General features: G+C 39.6%; 2 protein-coding genes across 6 annotated transcripts in view; one reads left to right on the top strand and one right to left on the bottom strand.

The window, feature by feature from the left end:
• The first annotated feature begins 1877 nt into the window (after positions 1-1877).
• Positions 1878-6302, top strand: LOC138624337 (complement receptor type 2-like). 2 transcript variants are annotated; one of them, XM_069704450.1, is made up of 11 exons: positions 1878-1896; positions 1990-2184; positions 3223-3322; positions 3407-3480; positions 4441-4665; positions 4776-4967; positions 5165-5261; positions 5372-5445; positions 5532-5711; positions 5800-5984; positions 6072-6302. In XM_069704450.1, the coding sequence occupies exons 2-11, from the start codon at positions 2037-2039 to the stop codon at positions 6105-6107; spliced, it is 1311 nt and encodes a 436-aa protein (XP_069560551.1). In that variant the 5' UTR covers positions 1878-1896; positions 1990-2036; the 3' UTR covers positions 6108-6302. The 2 variants fall into 2 exon arrangements, with proteins under 2 accessions (XP_069560551.1, XP_069560550.1); XM_069704449.1 differs by having other exon boundaries at positions 4773-4967.
• A 2-nt stretch (positions 6303-6304) lies between these two features.
• The window catches only part of LOC138624335 (signal peptide, CUB and EGF-like domain-containing protein 3), a 72365-nt gene continuing 57218 nt past the window's right edge, over positions 6305-21451 (bottom strand). For 2 of the 4 annotated variants that reach the window (XM_069704447.1, XM_069704448.1), the window contains 14 exons: positions 18388-18504; positions 13566-13688; positions 13296-13412; positions 13086-13181; positions 12846-12962; positions 12297-12458; positions 11969-12172; positions 11519-11680; positions 11246-11413; positions 10997-11158; positions 10715-10912; positions 10441-10593; positions 9634-9713; positions 6305-9320 (listed from right to left, as the gene is read on the bottom strand). In XM_069704447.1, the coding sequence (XP_069560548.1) occupies positions 9168-9320; positions 9634-9713; positions 10441-10593; positions 10715-10912; positions 10997-11158; positions 11246-11413; positions 11519-11680; positions 11969-12172; positions 12297-12458; positions 12846-12962; positions 13086-13181; positions 13296-13412; positions 13566-13688; positions 18388-18504 (2012 nt within the window). In that variant the 3' untranslated portion in view covers positions 6305-9167. Of the gene's footprint in view, positions 9321-9633; positions 9714-10440; positions 10594-10714; positions 11159-11245; positions 11414-11518; positions 11681-11968; positions 12173-12296; positions 12459-12845; positions 12963-13085; positions 13182-13295; positions 13413-13565; positions 13689-18387; positions 18505-21451 lie in introns of all 4 variants that reach the window. The other 2 variants (XM_069704445.1, XM_069704446.1) reach the window with 1 other exon arrangement.

Raw genomic sequence — 21451 nt, 5'->3', positions numbered from 1 at the left:
AAAAAAGTCATACTATAGCATGTCTTCAAAACAATGAAAATACTATAGCATGTCGTTCAAACTATTAAAAAAAGTCACACTATAGCATGTCTTCAAAACAATGAAAAAAAAAGTCATACTATAGCATGTCGTTCAAACTATTAAAAAAAAGTCATACTATAGCATGTCTTCAAAAAAAAGTCATATGTCTTCAAAACAATGTGTCTTCAAAACAATGAAAAAAAAAGTCATACTATAGCATGTCTTCAAAACTAAAAAAAAAGTAAAAAAATGTCATACTATAGCATGTCATTCAAAACAATGAAAAAAAAAGTCATACTATAGCATGTCGTTCAAAACATTAAAAAAAAAGTCACACTATAGCATGTCTTCAAAACAATGAAAAAACTAAGTCATACTATAGCATATAGCATGTCTTCAAAACAATGAAAAAAAAGTCATACTATAGCATGTCTTCAAAACAATGAAAAAAAAAGTCATACTATAGCATGTCTTCAAAACAATGAAAAAAAAAGTCATACTATAGCATGTCTTCAAAACAATGAAAAAAAAAAAGTCATACTATAGCATGTCTTCAAAACAATGAAAAAAAAAGTCATATAGCATGTCTTCAAAACAATGAAAAAAAAGTCATACTATAGCATGTCGTCCAAACTATGAAAAAAAAAAAAAGTCACACTATAGCATGTCTTCAAAACAATGAAAAAAAAAAAGTCATACTATAGCATGTCTTCAAAACAATGAAAAAAAAGTCATACTATAGTCATATAGTCTTCAAAACAATGAAAAAAAAGTCATACTATAGCATGTCTTCAAAATTAAAAAAAAGTCAATGAAAAAAAAAAAAAAAGTCATACTATAGTCATACACACTATAGCATGTCTTCAAAACAATGAAAAAAAAAGTCATACTATAGCATGTCGTCAAAACTATGAAAAAAAACTATAGTCATACTATAGCATGTCGTTCAAACTATGAAAAAAAAAGTCATACTATAGCATGTCTTCAAAACAATGAAAAAAAGTCATACTATAGCATGTCTATCATACTATAGCATGTCGTTCAAACTATTAAAAAAAAAAAAAAGTCACACTATAGCATGTCTTCAAAACAATGAAAAAAAAAGTCATACTATAGCATGTCGTCAAAACACACTATAGCATGTCTTCAAAAAATGTCAAAAAGTCACTATAGCATGTCGTCAAAACAATGAAAAAAAAAAGTCATACTATAGCATGTCGTCAAAACAATGAAAAAAACTATAGCATGTCAAAATAGTCACACTATAGCATGTCTTCAAACTATGAAAAAAAAAGTCATACTATAGCATGTCTTCAAAAAATGAAAAAAAAAGTCATACTATAGCATGTCGTTCAAAACTATGAAAAAAATGTCTTCAAAACAATGTCATACTATAGCATGTCGTTCAAAACAATGAAAAAAAGTCACACTATAGCATGTCTTCAAAACAATGAAAAAAAGTCATACTATAGCATGTCGTTCAAACTATTAATGAAAAAAATACTCACACTATAGCATGTCTTCAAAACAATGAAAAAAAAAGTCATACTATAGCATGTCATGTCTTCAAACTATGAAAAAAAAGTCATACTATAGCATGTCTTCAAAAAAAAAAGTCAATGATGTCTTCAAAAAATGTCATACTATAGCATGTCGTCCAAATGAAAAAAAAGTCACACTATGAAAAAAATGAAAAAAACGTCACACTATAGCATGTCTTCAAAACAATGAAAAAAAATACTATAGCATGTCAAACTATTACTATAGCATGTCTTCAAAACAATGAAAAAATAGCAGTCACACTATAGCATGTCTTCAAAACAATGAAAAAAAAGTCATACTATAGCATGTCTTCAAATGCCCTACTTGCTTCAGGTAAATTTTAAGAAAGATTGAAAATTAAAGTCAGAGATTATGTTTTGATATTTTAAGTGATGGTAGTTGACCTTCCAAAAAAAACAACAACAGCTCAACCAAAGAAATGTTCCGCCCCGGTGGAATATCCGCACACCAGCATGGTAAAGACATTTACCAGCAGACAGGAGTTCAACAGCGGGGATAAATTTTACTACAAATGCGCCGAGGATTTCACTCCAACAAAAGGCAGCCGAGCTGTGCAGTGTCTGGACGGAAAGTGGACCAAACTGACTCTGAAGTGCGAAAGTAAGAACAACGCATGTTTATTATCCATCTCGGTAATGAACGCGTAAAGAGACTGTGAAATGTTAGTTTTTGTAGACCGATTTAATTGGCTGTGATTTTTAAATAGATTTAAGGCCGCCAAAAGGCACACTGCCGCCCCCTGCTGGCCATGAGGACAAACCTGTCTTATTGTGTTTAATAAATATCAAGGAGACCCCAAAATTAATAATAGCCTACATTTATCAAGTCTGAATACCAACCGGGTTGCTTTAGAAATCTATTGTATTTCTTTGATTTCTTTTATTTGTTGTTGTTTTTAAATTAGACTTCCAAAAACCTAAACAATTTTCTGGGCTAACTGCTGATAATAGATCTAGGGGAGAAAATAAGGACATATTATAAACGGGATTGGTCACATTGTTAATTAAGGATGTAGTAGACTATTTGCAATAGAAATTCTTTTTACTGAAACCAAGTACATTTAGTTTCTCATGTAGGCTATTTTTTTTTCTTTTTTCATATCTAATGTATAATGTATGGCTTTGCTCTGTTGCTCTATGTGGGTGATTTTAATAAGCAATAGGCTTTTTCTTGACCTCATTGCACCCATTCTAATTTTAGGCATCTACAGAAGAGTCATTTAAAAATGCTACTGTACAGCTCAAATATAAAAGATATTATTATCCCTGTGTGACACAACATGATGGGAAATATTGATTGTTTGAACTCTTTGTTGGACACAAACCAGTTTTACTCAAAGACCCCTCACAGGAAGCCTCCAACTTTAACCATGTAGTTAGGCAGACACGACACCAACTACTTTTAACTTCACACACTTCAGTTATTTATACAAATATTAAATGTCACATCACCATAAAACCCTCTAAGTGTATGTAACAAAACGTTCTGGCATATCATGGGGATTTGCAGGAGCTTGTGTTTTGCAAATTGGAAAAAAAAAAGACACCAATAATTTCTTTTCTTTTTTCCCTGGTAATTCACATTTTTACCTTTTTAATTCTTGCTCTAATTGACCATTTGCTCTCTAATTTCTGACAGAGATAACATGTGGCAATGCTGGGGATCTACCCAATGGACAGTTCAAATATGGAGAGAGCACATTTATCGGAGAGAAGGTTTACGCTATATGTAATGAGGGGTAAGTTTTACCTCCAAGAACTTGTGTAAAACTTCAGAATAAGACACTCGGTTTGTATGTGTGACTACATCTCCATGTTGACAGATATACTCTGAAAGGACTGAACTATATGATCTGCAAGAGGTCTGGATGGACCGGTGAATTTCTGTCTTGTGAAGGTAGGCAAAAGGTCATGAAAGAAAGTGACTCATTACCTGAAACTAGGTAGTTCCATCATTATGATGCAACTTTTGAAGTGGGCGGAGGTATTGAGTGACAGTGATAATAATGAGTAATGAGCATGAATGTGACGCACATTCTAGGGATTTTACGTGACACCTAAAGCCTTTTGAATTGGTTTTCCATTTTAACAATAAACCTTTGGAACCATTGAGTTGAGTCAGTGCAAAAGCATTCTTGTGTGGAAATTTGTATGTAGAGCATCACCCATTTTCCACCAAATATCTAATCTAACATTGATTTGATTTCATTGCCTTTAACAATTTTGAGTGGCTTAAAGTTCTTTTTTTTTTCTTTCTTTAAAAAAAATAAATAAATGAAATTAGTTAGTATGCCATTAGCAGTGGTTTAACTACAGATTTTGGTGCTTGAGCTGTACGGAAGTATCCCATGCTATTTTATACTTTATATTTTAGAGGGAAATGTTATAGTATTTCTTCCACCACATTTATTTACATGATATAACGGCTATAGTTACTTTACAGATTAACATTTTACATTCAAAACATACGAGTTTATTAAATATGATACTTTTTTTTTTTTTTTTTTATAGATTAACTACCCAACAGTATGAAAATGGCTCAATTTCGCTTTGCCTCAACAAACTACAACAGTAAATATTTTCCAAATTTAGTCCACTTATACAATGTGTAATGATTTAACAGTTGCAGGGCCAAAGTCTTTTGCACAGACAACTTTTAGTAATTTTTTTTTTGACTGCTTTACTAAAATACTTTTACTGAAAACTTTAAATGGAAGACTTCTTGTGTATTTTTTACATTGTTGTGTTGCTACTTTTTAAGTAAAGGATCTGTACCTTCTCCAACGCTGGCCATAACACAGTGCTTTAAAATGTATAAATAATCCCTGTTTAATAAGTGAGGTTATTCTCTCATCAGAGGGAGAGACCACCTGCTCCACCCCGGCAGTGGCCAACTCGGTGCAGAGAGGTGGAGATGTTGCGGTACACAGGGTGGGAGACAGTGTGAGCTTCAGCTGCAGTCGGGGTTTCCAGCTCGACGGCGCTCAGCAGATCACGTGTGGCTCCGGTGGCCAGTGGCAGCCTCAACCCCCTCGATGTCTGCCCTCTCCTGATAAAACTCAACAGTCATCTGGCAATAAGAGCAAGTTCCTATTCTCTGCATTAAGATAAACAGTCACCACGTTTGTTCAGGGGGAAAAAAATGGTTAAGTCTAAACTGACATGTTCCTCGCCTTAAAATCTGTCCAGCAGGTGGATGTGGTGTCCCTCTGACAGTCTACAACTCCAACGCCAACCTTGTTGACAAATACATCTCAAGGACATCATTTTCCTCTGCTGACAAAGTGTATTACGTGTGTGATGTCGGATACACAGCAGCAGGCGGCAGCAGGACTCGTCTATGCAACAACGGAGAATGGACACCGCTGACGCTCAAATGTGAAAGTAAGAACATTTTTATTCTTTTTGCAGTTAATGGTGTAAAGCTTCATAAACATTTCTGAGAATTCAAAGATGTCTGGCGTCTTTGAATTCTTCAGTGTGATGTATTATGCATGATCTTTTTGTCTGCTGACATGTCTGTATTGTGTTGTACCCATGTGTCGTATACAAGTCTTACTTTTGTTTCTTTTCCTTAAAAGGGAAGCTTTGTGGCTCTGCAGGAGAGATTTTAAATGGGCAGTTTATTTATAGCGGAGTAGCGTTTGGAGACACGGCTAAAGCCGTTTGTGATGAGGGGTAAGTAATTAAAAAAAAAAAAATCCTAACAGTTTTGCTTTTCTACCTGGTGTTAGACTTCTACATTCTCCATCACAGAAAAATTGACTTCATGTGTGTCTTGTCATCAGGTATATTCTTGTAGGACGGGCAACCAGAAACTGCATGAGTAACGGCTGGGGTGGACGCATTCCTGTCTGTGAAGGTGCAGCGGACTAAGAAAAATAAACAACTTGTGAGCTGGCTTTTGGTTTCCATGCATGCATGTTAAAATGTTTGTACTTCTGACAGCTATGACGTGCGAGGAGCCTCCAGCAAAGACGAATGCAGAAATGGAAAGCCTTCAGGAGCCTCCTTACCTATACAGGAGAGTGATCCGCTATCATTGTCGGGTGGGAACCCTCATTGGACAAAAAGAGCTCTGGTGTACCAAGAGTGGGATGTGGAGCGCACCTCCTCCGAAATGCAAAGGTCAGAGAGCCTACTGCTTTATTTTAATAAAAAAATGTATACTCTATTCTGTTCGTGACAAAAACATTTAAATTCATTTTCCTCGCAGAAATATCATGTCCATCACCAAATGTGGCCAACGGCTACTGGAGGAGAGCTCACAATGAGATTTACCACTACAAGGACATGATATCTATTAAATGCGACTCTGGCTACGCCATGACCGGGTGGCGCACTGCCACCTGTAATCATGACGGCCAATGGGTCCCCGGTCTCCCCAAATGCCAACGAACGGTAAGTAATCAATTATCATTTGTATGCGTTACTTTTTATAATGTCAAGTTTTACATCACTTTTAAAATGATGCTTACGTCTTTTCAGAACGTCGCACCTAGGAGGAGCTACTACACTAACTGAAATGCGAAACCAGAGTATTGAAGCTAGCCTGGTTAAACTGTTCAAAAGCAGAGAAGATCATCTTTTAAATCCAAGCTAACAATTCATTCACTCCAAAATTGATATTATTCAAGCTACACCTTCAATAATGCAGTTCTTTTGCTCCTAAAACTTGGATATTATCACCTACAGAGACATTAAAATGTTTGAAATGAAGATGAAGTACAGTATGTTTATTTTGATAAGTGTTTTGGGCAGTAACAAGTACAAACTTGTTTCATTCACCTCTGTACATAGTTTTTTTTTTTTTAAATTTTTTTTTTACAGTTGATAATGTTATGTGTATCATCTCTATAGACTAAACGGTGAGTGAACATTTCATGAACAAACAAGCTACAAGAAAATAAGAACACCAATTCCATTCATTTAAAAAGACAATACAAAATCCAGACATTTCTTTACATGAGCAATAACAATTCAAGTGCAAATATCATTATCAACTCCGATACATCATAGCAAACTCTCGTTTTAAAAGGCAACAATTAAAAAAAAAAAAAAAAAAAAAAAATCAAAAAAAAAAATATGATCACGTTGCAGGAAAGAAGCTGATTCTGGTGGGAGGGAAGGATTGTAGGGCACGTGGGCCGAGTGAACGCACTTTGATGTTTGGTGTTGGCACGTAGAGATGGTAATAATCGATGTCTGAAGTCAGGATTAAAGTGAGACGAGAGGAATTTAAAACGGATGCGAGTTCCTCGTTGCTTGGCCCAACAATACCCTCAAATTTTGACAATGTGGTCAAATTCCCTTTGTGTCATCCGAGAGGTTGATTTATTTAAGTGCAGTTTGGTACACAATAGGTCGTGTACCATCCCACTTTTTTTTTTTTTTTTTTAATTTACATGAGTGGGGACAAAACATCCTTGGATGTTTTAATAAGAGAAAAGAGGGCAAGCATCCATCCATCCATCCATTTCTTTCTTTCTTTCTTTAAGAGGATTGAATATACTGGTACAAATGATTTTTATGGTCACTTGCCCACTGATGATGCAGTTATATTTACCAATTTGGTGGTGTTAATTACTTTAAAGGAATAGCCCCAATATTTTGGGAAATGTGCTTATTTCCTTTCTTGCCCAAAGTCCTGTCGTCACAATGAAGTCTTCAGGAATAAATCTGTGCCCACTCAATAGTCTGGCATTTAACCACCTAGCTAGCATCCCCATTTTTTTTTAGTCTTTATTGTAAGCTAAGCTATCACTCTGTTGGCTGTAGTGTTATGTTTACTGTACAGACACGAGTGGCAAACATTTTTTTTTTAATTAACTGAATACAATGGTAAATATGCAGATTTCCCCAAATGTTGAACTATTCCTTTTTATCTGCCAGATCCTAGCATGAAGCGGTGTTTAAAAAAAAAACTTAAATTGTTTTACCCTGTTTTGGTCGCTCTTTTGGAAAAAAAAAAAAAAAAAAAAAAAGGTTTTACACACCAAATACTCTTTTACGTTTTAACAAACTTATTCTTTTTTTTTTTTAAATTTCTTTAAAGAATAGTTACACGTTGAAGCCCAAACATCTTCTGCCCATAGTGACTGATAAATATTTAATACAATGAGTCTCAAGACCGCAGCCCAAAACACATTTCGCAAGTTTTGCTGTGGGTCACAGTGGGGCGTAACCAAAATGAATGTGTGCCATTTCCGTTCATTGCACTTTGTAGGCTACTAAAAAGGAAGAATGATGGGTTCTAAATCTAGTAAACCAAACAACTTGACCTGCCCCTTTTTGTGGGCGGTCTTTGGAAGGGCTGTCTTCATTGGGACAGAATAAAATGCGAGTTGGAGAGTATTGGGTGTCTTTGGATATGAGACGAGTTAAACATCAGGGGCAGAAAGTGAGTTTAAGGGTCCTGCATTTAAAAAAAAAAAAAAAAAAAAAAAAAAAAATGGGATTAAAGACTTCAACCCTCGTCTAATTAATTATTTACAAAACTGAAATAAAAACACAATAAAACTGGTAGTCCACAGACAAGCAATGTGAGATTATCAACTTACTGGGTGTAAGAACTAAAATATTTCAGATTCGGCTCTTCCCTTTGTTTTAAACCTATAGATTATTAGTGTGTAGAGTACATCAGAAAGACAATGAGATTGAAGAATTAAAGTGACCTTTTAAAAGAAGCAGCAAACAATGTCCCTCCAAGACATTTCTTTCTCTCTGAAACATGTGTTCCACTAAGACATCACATTATCTCATTTCTGTGGCTCTTACAATTATTAGTTTGTTATTCATCTCCCAAATGTCCACTGTGTTCCTAGAATGATAAACCACCTGTGTATTTGCTTTACGTTGAAAAAGAGCAACAGAAATCATCTGAATGTTGGAAAATGCTGGTACAGTCTAAACGGACAGCAAAACATAGATTAACTGTTTTAACAGTAAAACCCCTGGAAGCTGCTCTAAGAGCTCAAATAAAGTCAGGCTTTGAACGACCCGCGATGCGGCTGTGACATGAACTTTACAACGGCTCCTCCTTGAGGACAGCACACAGACACTGAAGATGGAACCAGAGTTACACAACACTTGCACAACACTTACAGTCATACGTAATGGTAGGAGTTGGAGCTGGAAGCCAGACCGCTCATTTAAGCAAATACAACAACAACAACAACAAGCTCAGACCGCGCACACAAAACGTCACTCCTACTGTCTGGAAGAGGCGTTTCTACTGTTTTTCACGTGGTTTCATTGCACAACACAACAGAAACCAAACCCACTCACATACTCTACATCCCCACTAAATGCTTCAGCTCGGTAATGCAGACCCGTGCTGAATGGAAACCGACAAATAACCTGAAACGCAAATGATGTTTGATATTTCTCAGGTCTGCATAGTGTTTATTGTTAAAGGCTATGAAAAATAAGAGGGTAAACATACTAGTTTGTTCTGTTTTTTTTTTTTTTTTAAAGTCCTGTGAGGGTTATGGGATGTGGCCTGTAAGGTACAGGGGCAGTGGGGCACGTTAGGGGGTGGGGAGGGGGAGGTTGCGATCCGGTGCGTCGGCAGCTGCGTGACTTTTATTTGTATGGTCGCAGAAAAGCGGAGACTTTGCTGCTTATGAGACGTATGAAGGAGCGGGGAAGCATCTCGTTGGACTCCCGAGTGGTGTACTTAAAGTAGTTGTTTGGGTGAGCCAGCACATCAAAAAGAGTCTTAATCAGTTTTTTATCCTGCAGGGAAAACAAACAGGTGTTAGCTATTCACTAAATCACATATTGTTGTGCTTAACAAATGTCTGAATTACATCCGAAGCTGTTACACAATGCTGGAAAACAAATTACACAACTGTATAAAAACAAAACATTAACAAATCTTTCCCATGATGATAATATACCATCTGACTCATACAAGCACGAACGTTTATCTGCAAAAGCTTCAATGAACAGCTTATTGCTTAATTCTCCCAGGTGGTCTCAATGTACCAACAATAAATGTAACCAATGATGCAAAAAAAAAGAAAAGGAAAAAACAAAGTAGGCTAACCTTGAGGATTTCTTGATGGTTTTCTGAGGCGTAGAGTCTTCCGTCTCGCACTATGTCCTCTACGAGCTGTTCATAGTCCTCTGAATTCACAAAAACAACACGGAACATATTTACTGCTCGACATCTCATGGCATGCTGAAAACAAGCAAAGCATATCCAAAACAAGAAAAACAACCATTCATACAGAGGGTGACTCCCTCATTTCAGTTTACTGTCACCTAATGGGACGTGAAGAAAAGGTACTCTGTAACATTAGGGTGGCGGTTCTGACTGTATTTGATAGCCAGTAGTCAAACAGTGTTGAGATTATGTGGTAAACACCTTAATCCATTAGGCCAGCAGAGGTAAACATGGATTAATCTCGAGATCATTTAGAAACTGTGGCTTTTAGGTTGTCCATCAGAGTGAGAAATACATTTTTCAGCAGCAAAACATATTACATATCTAAATCAAACACATTTTAGTGATGCCCATCAAAGATTTCCAAAAGCTTTCTAAAATATTTCTTTGTGTAAGCGGTGTCATTTGGGTTATAATTGTTAACGCCAGAGAAAAAACATGTTCTCCTCCGTTTGTGTTGGGGCGGAGTTGGAAACTTAAGCGATACATAAGCGGCACAAATACCACCAAAGCTGTGTGAAGACAGATATCATTAGAGGTAATCCAGAAAAGGATTTATGGTTGTTATTATGTTTTTCTTGCGAGTTGACCCTATTACGGATATAAATAGCTGAGTCGGAGTAATTTTGTAAACACGGCAGATCATGGTAGAAGCAATCTAGGGAGATGAACGAGGATGTTACGTACCATCATAGGTAACGTAGGGGATCTGAAAGCCTCTGGCACTGTTGGCCTCGTTGGATTTGAAGTTAATCCAGAGGCGTCTGGAGCGAGCTGTGAAGGCGATGGGCCGCTCGTATGTCTGACATGTCTCGTAGGTGGTGATGGATGTGGCGGACCCTTGCAGAGTTAGAGAGAGAGAGAGCAACAATGATCAGGTTTTCAGAACTATTCAGTGCAAGTTGCAATTATATACAGTAAATAAAAACACTGAATTCCAAAGAAACAACTAAAAACTCACAGTTCTTCCTCATAACCAGCACATCTCCACACTCGTCCTCTGACGGCAGGAAAATCTCTGGCACCACAATTAGGATCTTGCGCTTACTGGGTGGGTTGATGTTCCAAATACACTCCACGTTAGCGGGGTAATTACCGGGATAGTTTGGTGACTCAATGTAACCCATGAACTCGCCCATCTCACCACCACATTGCCTGTCTAGACGCACACATGGAAACCAAATTAGATTCAAGCTCATGTTTAAGAAATGTGAAAACACAAAACAGTAATCTTCAGACTCACTCTTGCACTGTGAGACACTGGTGGCACCGTCAAAGTCCGTGGTGGTGTTTCCAGGACAGGAAATGCAGTAGTTCTGTCTAAACTCTGTCTGATAGGTCCCCACTGGGCAGCGGATACAGCGGTGCACCGTGGTGTTGTAGTAGTGACCTGGAGAACACTGAACTGCAGGGGAGAAATGAGGAAACGCATTAAGTGAGGACGTTTTGGAGAATATTTAAATGTTTTAAATATAAGAAAACAACAGCCGACCTTTGACCTCGCAGTCATGGAAGGAGCTGGCACCTTCCCGCTTGGTGCTCAGTCCTCCTCCACAGGAGAAGCACAGGGTCCGTCCCAAATCTGGCTGGTAGTTGCCCTGAGGACACGGCTGACAAGGTTTGAACCCATCGCTGGAGAAGTACCCTGTTGGACACTGGCCTGGGTTTAAAGAACATGGAGATCATGTTTATACGAAGGAAAGCAGCTCTTCACTCAACCAGAGGTATGCGTTTAATATGTCACCTGGACTTTAAACGAGGCTACCTGCACAGGAGGAGATGTTTCGTGCCCCGACAGGCCCGTGGCCATCAGTGCCAGGACAGAGGTCACAGGCCAGCTGCCCCTCCTTCTCCTGGAAAGTGCCGGGTGGACACTGGACGCAGCGCTCCTGCTCTCCGTGGTAGTAAGACCCGGGCAAACATCTGACTGAGAGAATATTCACAACGGCTCCGGTCAGAAATTAGCAAACACTTCACTTTAATCATCGTTAATTATCAATCGTTAAATCAGTATGAATGAAACCTGCAGAAAAATGTGGGCCTTGAAGTGAAACTTAAAGACTTCAGCTGCTCATACCACCCCGTACTGAACAATGATGCAAACTGCTGGGTGCAGTAAGGTTACACGGTCACCTGTTAGTTGTTATCTAGAGTGCATTTAACCATCATAGTAAACCGCCCATGCGACACGACCGCTCCAGCTCTCTGCTCTTACCACATCGGCCGCTGTCCCTCTCCCAGCCCGGCCCACAGTTCTCCGGAACCGGACCAACTTGAGGGAGTTTTTGGGCCACCTCGTATTCCAAACCAGCGACTCGGATCAGGAAGCGCTCCTGGTTGATGGACTTCTTCAGAGCCTTGATGTAAGTCTTGACCTGCTTCTCCATTCGCTGTCGAAGGCAGCTCAGATTGCAGCTCCCTGGTTATGAATCAATAAATATTTGGAAATTGATTGAATCTTCAGGCTGTACAATAAAAATCACAACAAGCTCATCACAGGCCATAATTACTGCCAAGTTTTTGTATGAAATGTGACGGCTGACCAGTAGTGTCTCCAGGTTTGACCTCAGCTTCCAGCTCCAGAGTAATACGCGTCACCTCTTTGTTAGAGGGGTTGCGAGCACGTCGCCCTTTAGCTTTCTTGGAGGAGTCACATTTGAGGTTAACAAATGTTACCAGGCAGTTGCTGCAAGGCTGCCCTCCTCCTGCAGACACATGATATCACATAATCTGTGAGGCAGTGTTATGTAAAATACACCTGCATACCCCATTCATAGGTTCATAAGAAATAAAGCTGATTCATGATTTATTATTTTGAGGCTCAAATGTAGCAGACAAGTATTTTGTAGTTATATTACAGCTGCAACAAGTGAGTTTTTTTTGTGTAAATTATGGAATCATCTATACATTATCAAGTATCGATTTGAAATATCAGAAAAAAGCTTAAAAAAAAAGTTGCCCTTTAAAACCTCAATATTTTTAGTCAACCATCATTTATGATAACAGAACAACATCAAAACCATATATTTTCCTTTCATTTTTAGACACAACATACTGTATACATTCAGCTACACACAGAGATGAAGACCGACCTGGTCCCAGTGTCCGTCCCCTGTCCTCCGTCCTGCCGGTCAGCTTTGGGTGCAGGTGACATTTGGCGTTTTTAATCTTGAAAGACGCCGTCTGCTTCACTGGAGGCGCCAAAGTCTCTACAGACAAACACAGCCCAGTGGGTAGGAGGACTCTGACACATCACACTGCTATCTGTCTGCTGTCGGGGGGATTGGATCCTTGAAAAGACTTTGACTTTAATAATCTGACGGGTAACGAACCTATGCAGCTCTGACTGCTGCTGGTGTTGAGCCTGGCGGTGGACTTCCCTCTGAGAATGGGGATACCACAACTGACTGAGTAGCTGTTATCAGACTCTGAAAGAAGTCACACAAACAAACAAAATGCGCTTAGAAAACGTTTTTAATTTCTAATCTCAGAGACTTCTTGTTTTGTTCTTTTTGTGATTTCATTCTGACAAAGTAACATACCTGCCAGATAGTGAGCCTTTGAAGCACAGGTAAGAGAGCAGCTCTCCTTCTTGCCCGTCTTGCTACAGGTCAGGGTGGCCTTTGGTGCTACTAGTCCAGGAGGACATTTCACCAGCTCTGAGGAGAAAATAAAACCAACACTGAATCACACACTGCTGACAAAGAAAGCTGAGACGGGGGAAAAACTGTGCAGGCACTGGTATCTTAAAAAAAACAAACATGATATGCGTGTCAGTGAATCAACCACATGGGGGCAGTGCTGTCACATACCAATACAGTCTTTCCTGTTCCAGTGCAGCTTGTACCCCTGCGGGCAGGTACACTCGAAGCTCCCCAGAGTGTTGATGCAGCCATATTTACAGCTTCCACGGTTTATACTGCATTCATCAATATCTGTGAATAGACGTGTTGACATATAAATGCTGTGTGGACATACAGGAAGGAAGTAATTGTACATGGCTGCCGGGTTCGAAAAGATCAAAGAACATGAGAAAAAGGCTTTATATTGACAAAGAAAAATCAAGACACAACATAATCAGTCCATAACAATCTGTTGAATTAAATGAAAGACAAAATGGCCTATGATGAAACACAGCAGCTGTGAGTGTGGAGTTCCTGCAAGTTACTTCAATTCATCCCATCAGAGAGTCACTTTCTTGGAAGATGAATGTGTTTGCGTGTAAACAGAAGTGACTTCTTGTTTTGATGTCACCCGCATTCAATTTCATGGTCAAAACTTCTCTGCTCTGCAGGGAAGAAGACTTGTGGTGAGCAGTAAATTATAATCGTCCTTTCAAACACATGCTGAGCAAAAAACCCACTAAAAGCATCCGGGATCCAAACGCAGTCTGGCTGCCATCGATGCCAAACAGAAAATTGGTTTAGCAAGGAGAGCTGAGGATTGGGCCGGCTGTGGACAAGTGGAAGGCAGAAGCACCGGGAAAGAAACGCAGATAATGGCGGTGATTGGCGATCTGGCTCGCTGATATGAAATGCTTTTCCTTGTCTCATTCAATTATTCACCCTGAATAAAAACAGTCTGCTTGCCACCGCACTCCCTGAAGAAGATGATGACTTCATCAACAGCGCTCCGACGACGTGCAGCCAGAGCTGCTTGTTCTGAGGGATGTGCTGCTTATCCTCCGCATCAAGGCACTTGATTTAAAGGACAAAGAGCTCTAATGAATATCTGATGGAAGCTGAGCTCATCTGCCAGCAACCGTTGTTTTGATTACTTTGTTCCTCCCTTCTTTGAAAAGCAACCAAAGGGATGTATGTGAACATTTCTCCAGATCTCTTTGCGTGTTCTTACAGAGCAAAATGTAGAAACAAGCCAAAAGAGAAAAGGGCTGAACGCACAGGACAAACTGCCGTTCAGACTGAACAACTGCTTCGTGTCATGTTGAGGAATTTCAGGATGAGTTGCCGAGTGTGTGCAAGTGTCATCATCTGTACATTTGAATCAGTTTTGTGTGATTATTCATCAACAGCAGTCCGTCCAAACAACGTCATAATTTAAGTTTTCAAGAGGAATTTCCCCCTGGCACAAACTGGCCAGCTTTTTCTGTGTTTTATTATTCCAATTAACTTTTAACTGTTAAGATATCAACTTGAATCCAGTGTGTGTTTTGGGAGATTAGAGCGTCTTTTCCTTAGATCTATGTACACACATGTTTCAGTACAATAAGAAAGCTTTTCTGTGCTGGCTGGATCAAATGAGGTAAATTCAAAATTCCTTACAAAGTGTTTAGTAACAACAGCTCGCAGTCTATTTTCTCACCAGATAAGCACAAATGAGCAGATTGTTTTGCTAGCTGAGAGGCAGAATGGCTGGATATACTCTCACTTGGGAGGAATGTTGACAGGCCTCGGCACAATGCTTGACAGCAGGTCACTGACCTAATTGGGTTTGTTTAGGGTGAGTCTATTGTTAAACAGTGAACACAGCTTTTCTGGATTGTTTGGCAGCTATATTTCAGTTGATAAACCACACAGGGGATAGCATAACCTTGGTCGTGGCCGGGGTAGGAAGAAAGTAGAACGGACAGCACCATAAATCTCTGGGGTTATCTAACAGTTCCGACAGCAGCGATGAAAAGCGAGGGGAAATCATTCATCACCGGCTCTCTCAACAATGGTATAGAGAGGTATTTACGCCTGACCATCTTCTCTCCTCTCAGCAGCTCCGTGTGGCCCAATCACAGTCCATCATGTGAGTAAAAGCCTTACAAATCCAATTCTGGTGCATTCATTCCCCGAGCTGACAGCTCATACCGCTGCCCGTGTGTGGAGTGTGGAAAGGATCCCATCAACCTATTAAACCTGCTTGAAATATAGTACAATATGTATGTGCCGGGGTTCAACCTCAGCCCTCAGATTACACAAAACATGGCGTAGTCGTAGGTAGAGTGATGGTGAAATTTATTGTGCTCGTCTCCCAGAAGTGCAGATTGGTGGCAAAAATAGATTTACAAGTAGAAAAAGGTACCAACAAACAAAAATGTTTGCAAAAAAACAAAAATTCTAAAACGAAAAGTTACAAACGTCACCAGTGTCTCAACAAAGTAGCTGTTTCCTTCTCTTAAACTTGGCCCACACTGCCCCTCCATCCTGAATGTAGTAAGCCCCTCCCATCGGGCTAATTGATTATAATAATACATACAATAAAGAAAATATCTTAACCCCACTGCAGATAACAAAACAACAAAGCAAATAAATGTTTCCTTCACTGAGCCCAACAAGTAGCTCTCACATAAACCTGTCTTTTATGATTAACAATTGTATTTTTAATAACGGGGAATCGTCACACGCTGATGACGCCACACCGCTTCAAGGCGTATTAAACAGCTGATTCGCCTCTGCCTCTGTTTGAACGGGAAGCCCCGGGAACAGGCCGAGAGGAGAGCCGACCTACAATGAGTGACCAGCGGTGTAAAGTTACGCAAGAACTACCAAGTGTGCGCACTTGATAATTTACTGGCAGGCCAAATAACTGAAGTTTCCCGGGTCCCGACGCAGTAATCTGTATGGACCGTGGATGTGTCTGAATGTTCCCCACGCGGTCAGTGACAGGGCCGCTCCGTCACAATGTAACTCCAAAAACACACACAGTGGGTGAAAGAAATAAAAGTACACCCATAAAATATTTTGAAATCCAGCAGCACTGCAGCCACTTACTCTCAGACTCAGTCTCAACTAAACATTCAAAAAGGTGGTATTTATTTGTGATTCAGTAGGATTGCGCAATAAATTTAAATGTTCCTGCTGTTTTAAAATATTTTAAGCATATTTGCCTTTAATAGTTTAGTAGAGATACAGACATGAAAAGGGAGTTTAACGTACAACAGAGGTCCTGTTAAAGCAATTCAAAAGTCATTAAAAATACATCAATTTTTTTTTTTTTAGTCAGTGAAGGTTTAACTGACTGCACTGTTGAGTTTGTACAGACCTCCTGATCCCATACATCTATACTTTACTGCTCTCTAGTCTCACCAGGTTCTGTTGCAACATTCCTGATTAGTAGACCTGTCAAATTACAGACAAAAAAAAAAAAAAAAAACAGCAAATCACCGCAAAGCTATGTATATTGAGTGCATATGCCGTCTCTCTGTGTCTCTCCCACAACTACTGTGAGGCCCTGAGGCGCTGGAGACAGCAGCAGATTCTAACTGGTGATACACACTCCATCAAAGGGCCGCTGCAACACCCTGATGTGCTCTGGCGGGCCTCTTGGCAGATCTGACGCGCCCCCACACACCTCCTCCTGACACCAAAGGCTGTTTCTGCTATCTGTTCTGCACCAGACTATGGCAGCTACCCGCTAAATTTTGATGGACGTGGTCACACTGCCCCTTGAAGTACCATCATTTTCATGATATTATTTCATGTTTTAGTCCATTAAGTACGGCACAAATTGTCTACACTTTACATTACTGCCAAGTGTAGCGCAAGTTCTTAAATTGATTCCCTGCCTCCCAGGCAGCCACCTGTTTCAGCTCATTTCAGTCCATTTGAAAATCAACTTGCAGAGACGTAAAACTGCCTTGTGATAGGTAATCCATCAGAGAGAGCATTTACAGTAGATACCTTTCGTTTTTGTCCAAGAATGCAGCTGCATGCAGGGACTTTTCTGTTGTTGTTTTTTTGAGTCAGCTGGTGAAAACAAAAAAATACCTATACACTGACCCTGTGAATAAAGTAATCTCGATTTGTTAGTGTCTTATACAGACAACTCCCAAGTCTTGGATGTCAATCTTCTTCTTTTTTTTTTTTTTTTTTGTCCCAGAGGCCCCTGGACAACCTGTAAAGATGTTTCATGTTGACTGATTAGGTTTTGACATTTTCACACATTATGGAACGACACATGCTTACAGCTCTGTAAGGCTGTACTTTGAGCTGCATGCTCATTGTCGGTTTCCTAAAATGCTCACAATGATGATGGTAACACACAAAGCTTTCCATCTCCGCCACCTTAGCATGCTAACACTTTCTAATCAGCCCCAAAAACGGAGATGAAGGTGATGAGAAATGATAAGTTTTGAAACTATTTGGTCATAAACCAAATTACTGAACATATTTATGTGATGGGAGAGGTAGATGAAAAGTATATGGAAAGCTACAGTTGTTTCACCTCGATGTGGTGCTCAATAAAGTCAGGAAACCACTGAAATCACTGGGATGAACCCTCAGGAGACCACGAATGCTCCTCCAAAAGTTGTGGAGATATTTGAGTTTTGACTAAAGTGGTAGATCGACATGACTGACATTGGCATGCCTAGAGCTAGCTGCGAGCGTGGCTAAAAACAATCAATACCTGAAAAGTAGGAAACCAAACTAAAAGGCACATTTACTGTATATGCATCCATTTAATCCATCAGCAATGTTTTATCCAAGCGGTTAGTAGAAATTTAAGTAAACATTAGAAATCTGTACCTTGTAGTGCTTTTTTTTTTTTTTTCTTTCTGCTAAACTTGTAAAGTGCAACTAATGGCGGGTTGGGACAGAGGTGTGGGATACGGGGAAAGAATGACGGACAGGAGATTTACAGCACACCTTGAAACCAGGTGCGGGAGGAACAGACGTGCTGGCTCACCTCCACAGTGCGCCAGGCCGTACAGGACGTAGCCTTTGTGACAAAGGCACTGAAAACTGCCGGCGGAGTTCACACAAAAGTGGTCGCAAGCACGGTCGAAAGAGCATTCGTCAATATCTGCAGAGACAAAAAAGACATGCTGTTAGAAAATGACAAAGAAGATCTTCACATCTTCAATCCCCTGCATTCCTGTTTTCATCTTCTGTATTTTATTCATTATTTGTCATGAATTGCGATGGATCAAGTCACGTTACACAAAAAAAGACAAGAAATAAAAGGTTCTTTTCAAAGGAAGACTTCTTCTGTTTGGGGCTTGGTATAGTGGTTGACCTCCTGCAGTCATCCCGTTTTCCATTTCAATGCACTGAAATGGAATTTTTCCAGGTATTTTTGAAATAACAAGCGGCCACAGCAGGAGTCAAAAGAAAGTCTGCTTTTCACCTGATAATAGGAGCTGAGGGGCTGCTTTTTTTGCCCCCCCCTCCCCTCCCTGCACACACACACACACACACACACACACACACACACACACACACACACACACACACACACACACACACACACACACACACACACACACACACACACACACACACACACACACACACACACACAAAGAACCTGCCAATCACTTTCCTGTTTCTCATGTTAAGAATACCATAAAAGATCCAGGATTGTTAGGGACCCAATAATCAGACATCTCACTCATCTGTTCTGAGGTCTCACGACGTTCTTAACCTTATCGAATAACAGTAACAACAAATGAGTTGCGTTATATAGATAGTTAGATAAATATGTCACAAAAAGTATGAATGCACATGAGGGGTCAATTTTCAGAGTCTCTGTTCTTTCTGACCCCGTGAGCCTCATCACACCTGAAAATCTACAATGCAGCAGCTCCTTCCTGTGTCTCTGCAGCTGTGTCTTATCTCTTCGTGCTTTTCTTCTCTCTCATACATGCATCCTGATAAGTTGCCTAAATTTCATGAGCTCTAAGACCATAAGGGCTGACACATGAAGCTACAAGAGATTGATGACATTTGGTTTTCCTATGATCAAGGTTTCCTTTAATGTTAGTGATAATCTGTGTCAAGCCCAGGCAGAACATGCTGGGAGAAAACTGGGATGTGCCACAACTTTGCTGGATGTCTAACTGGATAATTTAAAAAAAAAAGGTTCCAAGGATTTTCCCAGGAATATCATGCTTTCATCCACTACATCTGAACCTCCTCTGGGTTATGAGTTAGCGCCAGCTGCCATCAAACAGATGACGCAGGTATTTCACAGTAATTACAGAAGCTCAGTAAAATAATGGGCTGTCTTGAAGAAACCAGGAAGACAGACTGATAAATGTCTGAAGAAATCTTGCGTGGCTACGTAGCATTTCACAAAAGAAATACATTTTCACACTGGGCATAATCTTTCATAGACCACACAGCTGAAGTCAGTTAGAGGCAAGTACTATTAAAAAGTTGAAAATGTGTAGAGAGTAGAATTTATTAAATGATTAACAAAGCTGTACGCAAGCTTTGAAAGAGATCTTTCCGTTGATGTTCAAAAGTTGGAAAAACACCAAAATGTCTGATTACAAGTGACATCAACTCCCCTTATCTTGATAAATGGATCAACTTTTTCAACGGCTAAAAACAAAGTTAAAAAATTACCACAAAGTAAAAACATTTTTTACCAGAACAAACTCCTACAGTCCTTTGTGTTTGTCCCGTATGGAGGCGTCTGGAGATTCATAGCAGTGGCAGAGGAGAGCGACATGGGTTGGCACATGCTGTCTGAAGCATAAAAAAAGTGATCGTTTTTGGCGTATTAAAGATAAACGTTACTCGAGCAGACTTTTAATCCGAAAGTCTGAAACCCTGTGGGAATTAGGCGTGGTGACTTGGTGAGTTTATCCTTCAAAAATGTTGCAATAGGTGACGCCAGTAGTCAATCTGCAACTTATCATTATATTGTTTTGTGTGCCACGCTACAGAGGTGATGTGTGAAGACATCTGGACTCCTGCAACCCTTATTTACAAGGCAGCTAAGGTGAAGTATGCAGTGGGTGGGAAAGAGCATATCATGAGGTGATGTACAGTACGTACAGGGAGGGAACACTCCCATCCCTGTCTTGTACTATCTGAAGGTCGACAAGTGAGATGAAAATCACAAATCAAAGTTATCATTGGTTACTTTTCTTTGCTGTCTCTGAACAATACAACCTTCAACCTCGATTCAAATAAAATGGCAAAAGGAATTGACTGAAATGAAGAAAAGGTCAGTATTATTCATTCAGACCAGATAGGGCCTCTATCACAGATGTCCCCTTTGGAGAAAACATCAGATCTGATCAGGATCTCCCTGAGTGCCCTCATGTTGATTAAGAGTGAGAAGAAGATGAGCAGGAGACTGTGGAGGCTGTTGTGGGTGGAGGAATGCTGACAGGGGCTCAGCAGACATGCCCCGTCCTGATTTATGGGCCATGGTCCGCTGGCAGTAGGGAAACACCATGACTGTTTAAACCAAGATAAACCCAGAGTTCAGTGTACACATCTCAACACCTCGAGGAGACAGCAAACGACTATATAAGTGTAACTGATACCACAGAGCATCTCGACGCCCAACCAGGAACCAGCAACTACTTACACAACCATGAGTACCATGGCTGCAGGTGCACCTAATCTACTTAATCTTTCACTTATGGATTTATACTCACAAGTGATAGGATTATTTAAGGCTATTGCATTTTAATGAAAATAATATGTCATAGAAATGTCGAGGAAATTTAAAGGGACACTGTGTGAAAATAGTACACCGTGTTCTGCATCTCTGGAAGAGCTTTGAAAACTTCTCTGATGATGTCATAGTGATGTCAACAGGGTTATCTCAAAATGGGCCTGGAGACTACAGGTTTTCTACATAAAAATTCTTGACTGATCCTTGATCACACAAGACATAATAGAAAATTTAATTTAGTCAAATAAATTATAAACAATAAACCATAAAATATTAAATTAAAAGCACGTCTCTATTAATATGTACAGTTTTAGCAGTTATTTAGCATTTTAGC

The sequence above is a fragment of the Brachyistius frenatus genome, unplaced genomic scaffold (genome assembly GCF_029030835.1).
Source record: "Brachyistius frenatus isolate BFR_SWC_R1_liver_20210118 unplaced genomic scaffold, ASM2903083v1 Contig_50, whole genome shotgun sequence".
NCBI classification, from domain to species: domain Eukaryota; kingdom Metazoa; phylum Chordata; class Actinopteri; family Embiotocidae; genus Brachyistius; species Brachyistius frenatus.
Note: the sequence above shows the minus strand (reverse complement) of the source record. Positions and strands in the feature narration are given on the sequence as shown.